Genomic DNA, 13491 nt, shown 5'->3' on the forward strand with positions numbered 1-13491 from the left:
TATGTGAATCTTGGTCGCAACTATCAAAGTCAAGGATTTTTTATTGACTTGTTTTGTTTACAAGAACAGCTAAAACGAGTTTTGTTTACACTACAGACGAGCCAGGGCTTTTACGATATTGCTACAATATTTTTACTAACTTTAAGTGTTGGCACAGTTTAGTAAACATGTCCGAAAGCGAAGAAACTCAAGTGAAGGTAGAGTTCAAAAAGAAGGGCAAGAAACAACTGCGGCAAAGGAAACCATCCAATAGTGAAGACGATGAGCAAGAACAAAACGCAGAAGCTGAGACACTGTACGAGGCTTGAGGCGATTATAAACAAAACATATAAGTGAATGTAATTCAATTGCCTTTTCTGCTTTCAGAGCCAAACTAGAGGAAACCAAAGAACGACAAAAGCTGCGTAACAGGCGAAATGGTGTTAACATTCTCAGCTTGGCCGCTGGTAAAAAAATATCCATCGAAGAAGAGGTTACAGTGGTACGTATTTGCAACCCTTTTCAATGTTTTTTTTGTCACGATAAGTATACAATTTCTCTTGCCTATATTATAGAAAGATCCGTTCAATATTAAAACTGGTGGTATGGTAAATATGCAAGCGTTAAAGGCGGGCAAGCTGAAAGCCGCAGTCGAAGATCCTTACGATACAGGCATAGGTACACAGTTTTCGGCAGAAACAAACAAACGCGACGAGGATGAGGAAATGATGAAGTAAGATAAATTGAACGTGGAGTAGGAAGAGAAAAGAGATTAGCAATATAACAACCGCCCTCTTAATTTTTAGATACATTGAAGAGGAACTCGGCAAACGGAAGGGAATTGCTCAAGAGCAGGACAACCAGGTGGAGGGTGAATCTTCCACCAAGTATCTCAGCCCGGAAGAGGCCGCCCTGCTTTCCCTGCCAGCCCATCTCAGTCAAACATCATCACAGCGTTCGGAAGAAATGTTGTCCAACCAAATGTTGAGCGGCATTCCGGAGATAGATCTTGGTATTGAGGCGAAAATTAAAAATATCGAAGCGACGGAAGACGCGAAGCTGAAGTACATGCAAGAGCAGCAAAGGAAGAAAGATCTCCCGTCCCACTTTGTCCCGTCGAATATGGCCGTTAATTTCATGCAGCATAATCGTTATCGGATCGAGAATCCTGCCCCGACGAAGCGACGATATCAGGAGGATCAGCAGCGCGATCAACGTAGCGATGATCGTGTGCCGAAAAAAGCGACCGATGATTATCATTTTGATAAATTTAAAAAGCAATATCGACGCCATTGAGTGATAATGCAGGAACTCGTTATGTGTGTGTATCTAATAAAGAAAAACCTTTCAGTTTCAACGCTGGATGTAAAGTTTATAATGAACCATCGTTTATTAATAGCATTGAAGTTGAGATATTGAAACGCATTTTGAAGTTGAATTTTGTCATAGAACGTATGTAGTATTCGTCCCTTTGCTGGCCTTCGTACCATTGTGGGCTAGTTTTACTTTTACATTAACCCTCAACCGTGCAATCAGTCAAGTGCGCGGGCAGCAGTAAACGCTGGCCCCAAATATTTTCCGATCTTGATCTAAAGCTCCTTTAATTTAATTTTTAAACCTTTTTTCATTCTTTTTGGGGCTGCTTTCGAAACCTCCCAAATGTTGCTCTGTTCCTCTTTACATAAGACTGAAAAAGTGCGTACGGATTCGTTTTTGAATCAATAAAAATCGTTCTCGATGTTGACCTGCTTACGCTGGACAATTGTAAGTATAGATCGTATTAACTATTAGTACGCAATTCGTTACCGATTGCACTAGCAACTTGCACTTGCTTTTTATTTTGATACTTTTCTGTCCTTTAAGGTTTCTTGCTGTCGCCATCATTGAAGTCGTTTGATAAATGGTTCATATGTAATTAATGATAATGATGATGCGAGGAAACAAAAATGTTAACCTTGCAGGAACCTATGGTACTTTTCTTAATGTTTTCACTACAAATTTGTTACAATTAAAGGGGATTGATGCAACTGTTCTTTGATCATTCGAATTAAAGTGCAACTCAACGCTACCACTCAACACGATCGCGTATCTATCATCGCCCAAACTTTTTAAACCTTTTCTCAACCAATGCCAAAAGAACAATGTTTCCAGTCTATGTTTTGTTGTTTTTTTTCTCCTTGTAGTCTAGATTATGTGTTTTGTTGATAACTATTTTTTTTGTTTTTAATCGTTACTTATAATCTTATATAGTCTTGCATTATAGCCTAAAATACGTTAAAGTGAACTACGAGCCTAACAAACTAACTATCACACTATCCCTTGAAACTTATTTCTTCGACGAGAAGAAAGGGCCCATCCGTCCAAAGCGCAGGTTTGCAGGACAAAAACCGTACTTCGTGCCGTTAATTATAGTAATCTAGCGATGATCCGCTTTGCTGCGTTTATTGGCAATCTGCTATCTACGTGCCAGCAAACACAGGAAAGAAGAACGATATTCGTCTCTGTTGGTTACAGTCATATTTTCCACCAAACAACACACAATACACACACACACACACACACAACACGTACACATACACACACGCACACGTACACATGGTGTATGGAGCATAGCAGTGCTGGAAGGGGGCATTACATGTATTTTTTTGTGTGTAGTTATTGATTATTTTTAAAGAACCGTTATACCAAAGCCAAATGCTGTGGTAGTATTGTTCTAGCTCGATACATACTAAGTACTAAAACATGTATCAATAAAGAATCAGAAAGCGTTAACCCTTCTTCCAGTAGCTCGATTGTGTACGTGTGTTTCCGAATTGATTACATAGATGGGCGAAAAGCGTTGTGGTGAGAATAATTAAAATAGCTTCTGCACGATTAACTAATGTCTTGTCGCCTTTTACCGGCAAACCTCTCTGCCCTTCTTTGGGTTTTGTAGTACCATATACAACAGCGCATCTTCTTATCAGATTCTCATCTGTTAAGAACACGCGCTCTACTTAGCTTATTTCTTCTGGTTTGGCAATCTCTGCTCACTCTCCTTATAATATCCTGCAATCGAAACCAGCCGGTTTATCGAGTTTGTGGTCATCGTAAGGGGATTAGCACGAGTAGTGATTATAATACTTTCGACTTATTCTTTCCGCCGCTACTACCGCCACTTCCCTGCAACAGAATCGACGGTGGTGCAGTAGAATTATGCAGGTTGTTGATGATCTTCATCCGTTTGTTCGATAGTGTTGTGAGTGATGATGCACTCCGTTTCATTGCACGCTCGGTCAATATACTGGCAGTGGGCGCATCATCGGCACTCTTCACCGCAGCATTATGGTGGTGTGTCTGGTGTTGCATCTCTTTTGTTTGCTGCATCGAAGAGATAAGACCCTTGAAGTATGCGTTGCTAAGCAGGCAGGACATCTTTTCCGACCGTCCCTGCGGAGGCGTCAGAATTAAACGCCGCTGACCACCACCACCACGATGGGAGGAACTATTTCGATGCATCGCCATGCTGCTGCCCCCACCTCCGGTTGGACTTCCCAAACCACCACCGTTAATGCTGGATGCTGAATCGTTTGCTTTACCTTTCCCGGCACCGGTCGGGGACGCCAACGAAGCCAGCAAGATATCGCTCCCAGTACGACCACCAATCAGTGTGCCGGTGCGTGTACCACTCGGTGAATGAGGCGTACCGGAAGATAGTAGCGAACTTGCCGTTGTGCCGCTGGGAGACGCTAACCGTTTAGCATCTAGACCGGTGGTTTCGTGCAAAAGATTCCGTCGAATATTCAACAGCTTGCGGTTCATCACGTATCCACCCGCCAGCCGACGCAATTGGAAGTTATTCACGTGGAGCGGTTTCGGCAGCGCGCTATACCACATCTTTACGCCTCGAGCCTCGTCCAGCTGTCCTGCTGTGGTGTGGGAAAAGGCCTGCTGTTGCTGCTGCATCTGCTGGTGTTGTCTTTCCTTGAGGAACTCTTCGTCTACCTTTTTCAGCAGCATTAACTTCGATATATCAACGGGACCGTTCACGGTGAGCGGATCTATCTCCGAAACTGCCTTCAATCCCGAAATGTTGTCGATAAAGTGCTGCTCGACCAACGATAGGCTAGACAGCTGATTAGGCGTTAGTATGATAGAATCGGTCAGATCACCTTGCAATTGCGGTAGAACCAGTGGATTTGCAGCCGACGGGAGAAGGTTTATGGTCGGCACAATATCATCGATACTGTCAACCAAATCAACTTGACCGGTGGTCTGTGGCTGAACACCGGACAGGTGCTGTTGCCGCTGTTGAAGATGCTGTTGCTGCTGCACAGCGTCGGCCGATTGGGCCAGATTTTGGGCGAATGTTTGCAGCGTGTAATTAATCTGATCGTTGTACGACGGTAAGGTCAAATCGGTAAGTCCGTTCGAGCCCGGTCCAGCCACCGCACCTGTAGATGCGTGGGTGGCCAACCGATACGCAGCACTAGAATCGTGCAGCTCGGTTCCATTCGATGCTACGAGCGGAAGCTGATCGATCAGTTCGGCAGGAATGAACGCGGTTTGCTCGGTACCTCCACAATCAACAACTCCAGGTGGAAGCATGGCGGTTGACCCATTGCCTGCACCGCTGACTACAGCACTAGATACGACCTGTCCTGCGATGGTCGCTCCAACGTCACCTCCTCCTGGTGTGCCATGCGCCATGTTGACCAAGTTTGTGCCGGCCAGATTCATTGAGGATATCACAGATAATGGAAGGGTAACGGTTAATCCGTCAGTCTGCATTAGATTGGTCGTACCGTACTGCTGTGCACTTTCGCTACCATCGACGGCGGTTCCGGCATGCAGCTGCCCAGAAACGGACAACTTCAAGAGATTCGTATTTGGATCCATTACGATCGCAGCGTGATCCGGTAAAACCGTACTCGTTCCGACCGATTCATCGTTCGCAAATTGTGCTCCAAGCATATCGGCCGAGCTGTTTTGCATAATTAATTGCTGCTGAGATATCCCATGCTGTGATCCTAGTTGTGACTGTTGTGCCATTCCAGCTGGTAGAGCTGTCGGTTGCACTGGTGTGTCGCGCGATTGTCCATGCTTAATCGAGCTCTGTCGATGATGAACGTTCTTTGACTGCGAATGACTTGACGACCCGCTGTGAGACCTGGATGACGTTTTGTGCTTCACACGCTCGCTTGAGGGTATCTTTTGATTGCTCGATCCATGCGATGAGTGATGCGAGCTTTTACCGCCGCTTTCACTCGGTCCACGACCGATTGCAGCATCGTGTCCAATGGAGCTTCCTGTTTGCGATGTCGATCGGATTGTGTTTTCGCCTACAGCATTGCTTCGTCTATCACCCGCAGTAACGTCGAATCCTGTAGATGAGCTGCTACTCGATTCCATTACATCCAGGAAGGCAGGTGATGGTCCCGCATCATCCTTCAATGTTGAACTAGCAACACCAGCGGTCAAACCATGTCCGCGTAGTTCAGCTATCAGTTTATCCAACGTTTTACTTCTACCCGGTACAGCACGACGTTGCGCAAGTGAGTGTGATTTGCAGGTAATGGGACGAGTGCAGTGACGTTTGCCATCCGGCGTTACGACGCCACAGTGTCGATCTGGGTCGAATTCTCTAGCACGACCGGAATCACTCTTTCGGTCCGATGACGATTTCAGCTGTTGCGTTAAGTTACCGGAACTGCTGCTACTGCTGCTACTACTGCTGCTGCTGCTACTGCTAGACGATGACGAGGACGAGGAAGACGAGGAAGACGATGAGGATGAAGACGACGAAGATGACGATGGTGAGGAACTGGATGAGGAAGATGAGGCTTGCTTTGAGCCACGTTTCGAGGATGATTTCCCGGCCGACGGATTCGCACCGGCCGAGCCAGCGCTGGACGATGCCTCACCGGCGGCATTCGAATTGCCTATGGCAAATGTTGCCTTCTTTTCCAGCACTCCAGAACAGTTGCTCATCAGAACCAAGGGTACGCCACTGCTACCGATCGCACCACCGGCAGGGAATTCACGTCCGAACTCCGCCGCAGGGGATGACCCGTTGCTTTCTGCCACGGTGTGATTTACCGATATGGATGCTTTCGAAAACGACGATGAAAGGGAACTATTGTTGCTGGCATAGCCGGAAGAAGATTTGGTGGAGGAGGACGATGAGCCGCTGCTTGCATTTTTCGTGCTTTTACTCTTAACTTTCCCACTACCCGAGGAGCGTATTTTAACCGGTGGTACAGTGCTGGCGGACGGTTCTAGCAGTGGCATCTCATCGTTTTGTGTACCGTAGGAACTGGAAATAGTCTTACCGTCCGTGCGGGCAACCGATGAAACTTCACTGGCCGTACCCGGGCGAATCATGCCGTCAGTCTTTTCTGTCGCTGCGTAGCTGTTGCTTAGATGTTGCTGATCCGCTAGCGAACTATTGCTATTACCCTTGCCATTACCACCAATGGTGGCCATCGTTGTGCTGGCACTATTGTTCCCATTGGCGTTCAGTTTGGCCGTGTGGTTTATCAGCGAATGGTGCCTGTTGGTCATGTGCTTTTGCAATCCCTGCGGTTTCACCACACTGCTACAGATATCACAGATTACTGCATAGAACGGGTCCGTCTCAGGGCAGATACCGTACAGGCCCATGTCGGCTTTATCAAGCCGCATTACACTGCCGCGCGAGCGATTAGCCATCAGCGTGCGGCCAGTCAAAGTTTCCGATGAAGCGACTTGTTTCGTACTGCTGTACGATGGTACGATGGTTTGTCCTGAAACACCGGCGAATGCTTTCACATGTTTCTGCTGCTCACTGCTCGGCTCAAACATTCCTTCCTCATCATCGTCAGCTGTGCGTGTGTGTGTGTGTTGGATACGTAAAAAATTGAGTTACACATGAGTACGACATGCAGGAACCATATGGATCATTCATATACCTACCATCGATCGTGGATAACCCATTGGCGGACCTTTCTATGAATAATTTCCATGTTTGTCCCTTCAGTTTGGATAAACCTCCCCCAACAGCGTGACAATCGCGATTCATCGTTAGGCTCTGTATTTTTGGATGGCTCAAGCCACCTGAGATATTTAGAGGTTTGTTTAAAGATGCTTCCTCCCTGCTGCAAATTAGCGTCGTATTCTGTTCGTTGTTCGTAGCGTTCTCGAGCGTTTAGAAAATTCTCTGTTTTTGTGCAACGATACCACCTTGTGGGTTATTAAACATCCATAAGTTTCTGCTGCTTTGCTTTGCTACGAGCGTTCCAGGCCCGTTCCCTTTTAATGGTGGCGGCACAAGACGATTTTCTGGAAATAGAATAAAACAAACGAAAATTAAAATTAAAACACAAAAAAAACATAAGACGTTACTAATCCTAACTTTCATTACACTGCCTTCGTTCCGTCACAGTATTTTACCCACTGTCTGAAATTAGAAAAAGCAGCTTCACCGGAGCGAAACATCAGCTGATAGTAGTCACGCACACACAGGCGCAGTCGTACGCAAGAGCAGCAAAAGAACAATTCTTGCGGCGGCGTAGGAACACAAGCCATCCCCGTAACGACATACAACGCAGAACGAACGCATGAATGAACGGTTGGTTTGTCGTGGTAGTTAGAGTTTCTCTCGTGCTAAATTATGCTCAGTGAGAATGAGCCCACCATACCGTTTGTTTCACCCTCGCCTGTCTACTACACACACTCAAATGTACCTACAAGAACAATAGGCAAAAGCAGGCAGTAGTAGTAGTAAACGGTGGGGAAAATTGTTCTTTGAAAGGTTCAGAAAACGAAGGCTGCTTCGCTGTTTTCAGTATACCTACGCTAATTTTAAAACTCCAACGTTTCGAAATGTACCTATTCCTTATGCTGCTGAGTCGGATCAGTGGTGGGTTTATGTGCGATGGTGTGGCAAGATAAACACGATAAGTAATTCAATTATGTTCTCATGCTTGGCTGGACAGTGAAGAAGTTGTCGTGGCACACTGGACTATAAAATATCTACTGGAATATTTTTATGATTCAGTGCAATTAGGCTTGTAATATACCTAATCCTTTGGAATTTCAACATAACATTTTTTTTAATTAATTAATTTGACCACATTTAATGCAATATCCATTAACGAGGTCTGCTAAGATTTCTTCTTTAATCTATTCACTGAAACTATACCCAAATTGCTATGCAACCGTCACTATACGAAGCAAGTGCTATTGCAGCAACTGGGATCCTCAATGGGCTCCTTTGTTCATGTTAAGTAGGACTCCCGTATATTTCCTACATGTCACTATCACATGGGGCGTAGGAATGATGTTCAAGCTCCGGATGCGAAAAAAATACAAGCACCTAACACTTAAGGTAGACAATTTCTTCGCGCACTACCCTGCCAAAGGTTAACTGGTGACTTCACAGACCGGAGCAACGATTACCCAAGCATACGTTATGTTTCGGGTTCGTTCATGATGGACCACATATGCGCCGACACTATGTTGCGAAACAGAGATAAAACATCGCTCTCTCTCTAAACAAAACTTGACATTCGGAGCATAGGTCAGTACGCTCGAATCTTTACACACACCCACAGCAATCTGGGGATGATGATGGGGATGCTGCATGATGAGGTTTTGCAAGGACGAAAACGAGAGCATAAAGGAAAGCACGAAAGATGGGGAGCATCACTCTCCCCCACTCTTCTTTTTGTTGAGCAACCAAGAGCGAGACGATCGCCGTTGTGAAGAAATCGGCAATACCACCACTAACAATAGCAGCAGACGGAGACGTCGGCTATCACATTATCGACTTTTAAACCCTTTCCGCAACGCACCACAAATTTCTTACGTACGTAGGGGCGAAATGCACGCACCAATTGATGCCACTATTTCAGCAACACTAAACACTGTGCAAATGGACGAGAAACGGTAACCCTGGCGTAGCTGGTTGTTGGCTCCGTAACACTATCTGGCAGCAGGCTGTGGGATTCGTAAGAAGGGGTTGCTGGGACAACCGTACACTTCTTCTCGGGTGACGTACATCGATGCTGCCCGACTTCTAGGTGCGTACACTGCTGTATGTTTTTGTTTCTGGCAATCTACCCGTTCCGGGACGGGCACAAAAATCAGAGCAATAGGCTTACCATCTCTAAAATTGGTACGAGAGACGAGTTCACCACGCTCTAGCCCGTTCTGTGTGTGTGATGTTTTTTTTATGTTGATGTTTTCAGCTGTCAGCGATTTACACCGTCCCCGCAAGTTCATAGCTCATGGTGGAGCGCTTGGTTTTTAACGAAGCCAGCGTACAATGGGTGGGATTCGTGTGCGATTCCGGACACGTGCATCAGTATTAATTTTCAAATTGTACTGTATATAATTTGGATAATTCAATAAAGATTGCATAACACGTGGTTGGTAGTATAATGGTAATAAAATGGCATAATAGATATGCAGACAAGCTAAGGGCACATGGCTCAGGTTAAATGATCCTAAAATCCATGGACTTTCATTAGAAAAAGAATTCAAATGCTTCAATAGAAACGATTTAAGTAGTCTATTGGTTGTGCTTGCACAAATAATTCGCTATAGCAGACATTCATTTTCGTCTTTCGTACTCTTCAGTTCGTTTGAAAGAATAAAAATTAAAAATTACATTTATCCATCCAAATTTTGAACTATGATGACCGAGTCGGAACTTTCCGATTTACAAGCACAACATTTTCGTGAAATGTTTGAAATGTTTGACCGTGATGGCAGTGGATCGATCTCGACGACCGAGCTAGGTGATCTGATGCGCGTACTAGGTCTGAACCCAACAATGGCTGAACTGGAGCAAATGGTTTACGAAGTCGATGCCGATGGAAATGGGCGCATTGAGTGGGAAGAGTTTGTGGCCCTGATGAAAATGAAATCGCGCGAACCCGTCGATGAGAAAGAACTGTACGCAGCATTTAAAGTGTTCGACAAGAACGGTGACGGGTTCCTGTCGGTAGAGGAGCTATCGGATGTAATGCAAAATTTTGGAGAACGCTTGACACCGAAGGAATTGCAAGATCTGCTAGCTGAGGCCGATATCGATGGAGATGGCAGAATTAACTACGAAGAATTTGTTTACATGTTGATGAAATAAAGTAAATAGATAACAACGAAGAGGGCGAAACAAAATATACAAGGTAGAACGGCCACTGCAATAGATAATTGGTTACTTTATTAACATCGAACCCGGCTATGCTTATGGTATTCCCGTTACATCGTTCTATACCCGACACTAGTTGGGTAGCCGGTTTTTGATTAAATTTTCTATCTTTTTAATTCTACCCTTGTCCATGAGAGAGTCTCCCAAGGCCATAATACTGGAACCGGCACCACTGATAGCGGCCGCAGCTGCTGCAATCTGCTGCGATTGGGACGAATTTCCGCTCGATGTTGTTTCGTTTGGCTGGGAAACGTTTCCGGTTTCGCCGTGGGTCCCAGAAGAAGAGGAGCTCGTCGGTGTTTGTTGCTGTTGCAGCTGGGGACATGCCCGTTTATATGCTTCCACCAGCTGTTGTTGTTCTATTTTGCGAACATTCTTCATCTCCAATATCTTATGAAATTCGACCACGCTGCTTTCCGGCATCAGCTTCAGATATTGTTCGATGTAGAGGGAAGCCGGATGGACGGGTTGCATCACGACTTTAATTATCATTTCCGCCTTTGCCATACCTTTTACCACCACCTTCGTGTAGCTGGCCGGCGGTTTTCGTTGAACCTGCGATCCGATCGAGGGTAGATCCATCAGCACCGTCTTCAGGCTGTGCGTGTCGAGCAGAAGCTGCTCACAGCCCAGAATATTTCCGCCCGACGCTGCACTGTTGGCGCCTTCCGCAAGACTAGAACTGGAAGCGCTCGCAACAAGTGCCGCCGATCCCGAAGCGGACGACGACCCAGATGAGGTGGGACGTAACCGGTACAGTGTATTAATGTACTTTGGAATGAATGAGTTTACGAACTTGTGGCAAAACTGTGTGTAATACTTGCGACTGTTGGCCAAATTGTCCCGAATTACCGGTACGGTCTGTTTGAGATTCGTTATGATCTGGTTAACAAAGCCGCTCTGATCTCCCACATTGCTGATGCTGTGCCAGGCGATCTTTGTCATCAACAGCAACGATTGCTCGCAGGCAGCATCTAGATCATGCACTAGTAGCTGGATGCAGTTGGAAATTATTCGATGAAACACGTCCTTCTCATCCGACAGGTCCACCTTGGAGATGTACTGTTTGTCGATTTTCTCCTTCAGCTTATCCTCCAGCTGCTGCACGGTTTCCAAACAATATTCCGCTGTGGCCAGAATGTAACAAATTTTACGCATATCTTCCGAAGAGAATCTAAAAACACAAAGAACACCGGTTGCTCGTTTAGTACAGATCCTATAGCGTCGGAGAGTAGTTTAGTACCTTGGCGTTTCGCCTTCCTTCAAGAAATTATGAATCACCTGTCCAGCTGCGGTCGACAAGTTTTGGAAGTCTTTTGTTAGCAGCGACATGCTAGAACTGATCGACGAAGTAGTTGTGTTCGGGGGCTGTGGTTTAGGTATGCGCGCCTCCAGCACTTTAATGGCATACTCGCGAAGGTATCGTTTAAACAGCAGCACTAAATCGTACATGGGCTTTTCGTTGCTTAATTGCATGCATTGCACCATGCACTTTTTATAAAACACGAACAAGTCTGCGCAGCTGCAAAGGAAATAAACGAAAGAGGATGTTATTTAGCTTTCGGACCAGAGTACGTGGTACCGGTGCACTTACTTCGGTATAATTCCGGGATTAATTTCCTTCGGTACGACCATCTGCTGATTTTGCTGGACAAATTGTTCGATGAGTGCTGTCAAATCCCGATCGATGCTGTCCGTGTATATATCCAGATAAGGTTTAAAGCAGCTACCGATTAAATTGTTAAACGAACCTCGCTCCAGCCGTACCTCTTCACTGGTAGCTTCTACGAGCGTAGTACCGTTGAATCGCTTGTCGAGCAGCTGTTCAAAATTTCCCGTTTTTTGGATAGCAAACAGCAACAGTTTCACGTCTACTTCTGTCCTTCTGCGGGCAATAATTTTCGCGAGTTCTTCGCGCGTTATCGTGCAAAACTGTACGGTGATACGTTCCGACACTTCCCAATCGGCAGGGAAAACGGTTCCAAACTTCTCCTCAAAATCCAGCAAATGTCGCTTCACCCAGGCATACCGTTTGTCGATTTTATCCAACCAAGCTATGTCTTGATTTTCGTGAAACAGTTGCACGTATTCCTGGAGCTGTAAATCTGCAAATGAAACATTGGAACAAATGAAAAAAAACTGCACGAATTTTCATGCAAAACCAGCACTTACTAATGAACCATTTGAGAATGTTCTTTTTAACTGGTTTATCCAACACGGACGCAACCTGACATGCGTCCTTTAGCTGCGTTAAAGTCATGCGATTCGCATTGCTATGGCTCGTGGGTGAGAAGAAGTTCTTAAAATCATCCGTTATTTGCGTAGCCAGTTCGGACTGAATCTGTTGCACCTGTGCGGAAAGTGTTTGGATTTGCGATATTTCCGAGTACTGTTGAAAGTGTTGATTGACCTCGATGATGGCTTGCAGCGGGTTGAGAACTTCTCCATACTGTCTGCGTTCCGACAGTCGCTTCAAGTTCTCCACGCCGCCCACTAACATGTGCAGATGGTTAAGGGTGGTGATGGCGTATGTAAGATTGTTTTTAGCCGAATCGAGCTGCTTGATGTCGCGCGTTATTTCCTTAACCATGTCCTCGGTCTTTTCCGCACGACTCTTGATGTCGGTTATGAGGGAGAACAGCTGCGTCAGGGATTGTTGCGCTTCCTTCAGTGCAACGCGACCATTTTCGCCCGTGTTCACTTGACCCCGCACCACGCTGCGGATGTTATCGTCAATCAGGCTTATGTCGCATTCCATCTTGGATATCACCTCATCGATGTTGGAAAGCGACTGTTCGTTCGGAAACAGCTGGTTGATGTAATCGGTCGCATTGAAATCCGGTTGATCAAGTGGGTCGGAACTTTGCAACACCTGTTCGATGGCGCGCTGAACGTCTTCCGTTAGGACGATTTCGTTGATGTGATCCTTTTTCGGGTCATTTTCTTCCTCCACTAAATTCATATTGGAATGTTTGTGTAATTTGCCGTTTATCTGCAAATTTTGTGCATCCACCCGAGCAGAAACTACACGTAATAACAACAAAGTGTGCTGTCAAAACAGAATGCAATTCATATACCAAGGTAGGTAGATACTGGTTGGAACATTTGTATCAAGGTTAGTATATACGAGTGAGCACCACAAACAGCGATTATTTATAATGTTGGACAATCGATTCGATTTTCGATCGTTTATCAATTTTGCTAATGATATTGGTTTACTCTGGTGGTTATAGTGATATGAGGCAATTGTAGATCACTTCACTAGCCGATAAGAAATAGAAATGTTGTACACGTTCAAATGTTGTTACATTTCACCGTTCAGGCATGCATGCTGTAGT

At 45.4% G+C, this 13491-nt stretch overlaps 4 protein-coding genes across 9 annotated transcripts; 2 read left to right on the forward strand and 2 right to left on the reverse strand.

Moving 5' to 3' along the window:
- The first annotated feature begins 68 nt into the window (after positions 1–68).
- Positions 69–1361, forward strand: LOC125767687 (telomere length and silencing protein 1 homolog). Its single transcript, XM_049434512.1, has 4 exons — positions 69–295; positions 367–481; positions 555–712; positions 786–1361. The coding sequence occupies exons 1-4, from the start codon at positions 168–170 to the stop codon at positions 1273–1275; spliced, it is 891 nt and encodes a 296-aa protein (XP_049290469.1). The 5' UTR covers positions 69–167; the 3' UTR covers positions 1276–1361.
- Positions 1346–9211, reverse strand: LOC125767599 (serine-rich adhesin for platelets-like). Of its 6 annotated transcripts, none has more exons than XM_049434348.1 (3): positions 9102–9211; positions 6913–7278; positions 1346–6821 (listed from the first exon to the last, which is right to left on the reverse strand). In XM_049434348.1, the coding sequence occupies exons 2-3, from the start codon at positions 7016–7018 to the stop codon at positions 3094–3096; spliced, it is 3834 nt and encodes a 1277-aa protein (XP_049290305.1). In that variant the 5' UTR covers positions 7019–7278; positions 9102–9211; the 3' UTR covers positions 1346–3093. The 6 variants fall into 6 exon arrangements, with proteins under 6 accessions (XP_049290305.1, XP_049290309.1, XP_049290307.1 ...); XM_049434352.1 differs by lacking the exon at positions 9102–9211 and adding an exon at positions 8832–9066; XM_049434350.1 differs by lacking the exon at positions 9102–9211 and adding an exon at positions 8811–9066.
- A 313-nt stretch (positions 9212–9524) lies between these two features.
- Positions 9525–10107, forward strand: LOC125767704 (calmodulin-beta-like). Its single transcript, XM_049434533.1, has one exon. The coding sequence runs from the start codon at positions 9635–9637 to the stop codon at positions 10085–10087; it is 453 nt and encodes a 150-aa protein (XP_049290490.1). The 5' UTR covers positions 9525–9634; the 3' UTR covers positions 10088–10107.
- Positions 10108–10143: 36 nt separating this feature from the next.
- Positions 10144–13292, reverse strand: LOC125767615 (vacuolar protein sorting-associated protein 53 homolog). Its single transcript, XM_049434390.1, has 4 exons — positions 12326–13292; positions 11748–12258; positions 11397–11675; positions 10144–11327 (listed from the first exon to the last, which is right to left on the reverse strand). Exons 1-4 carry the CDS (start codon positions 13113–13115, stop codon positions 10226–10228), a joined length of 2682 nt encoding a protein of 893 aa, XP_049290347.1. The 5' UTR covers positions 13116–13292; the 3' UTR covers positions 10144–10225.
- Between the last annotated feature and the right edge of the window lie 199 nt (positions 13293–13491).

This window comes from Anopheles funestus, chromosome 3RL, assembly GCF_943734845.2.
Source record: "Anopheles funestus chromosome 3RL, idAnoFuneDA-416_04, whole genome shotgun sequence".
Lineage (NCBI taxonomy): Eukaryota > Metazoa > Arthropoda > Insecta > Diptera > Culicidae > Anopheles > Anopheles funestus.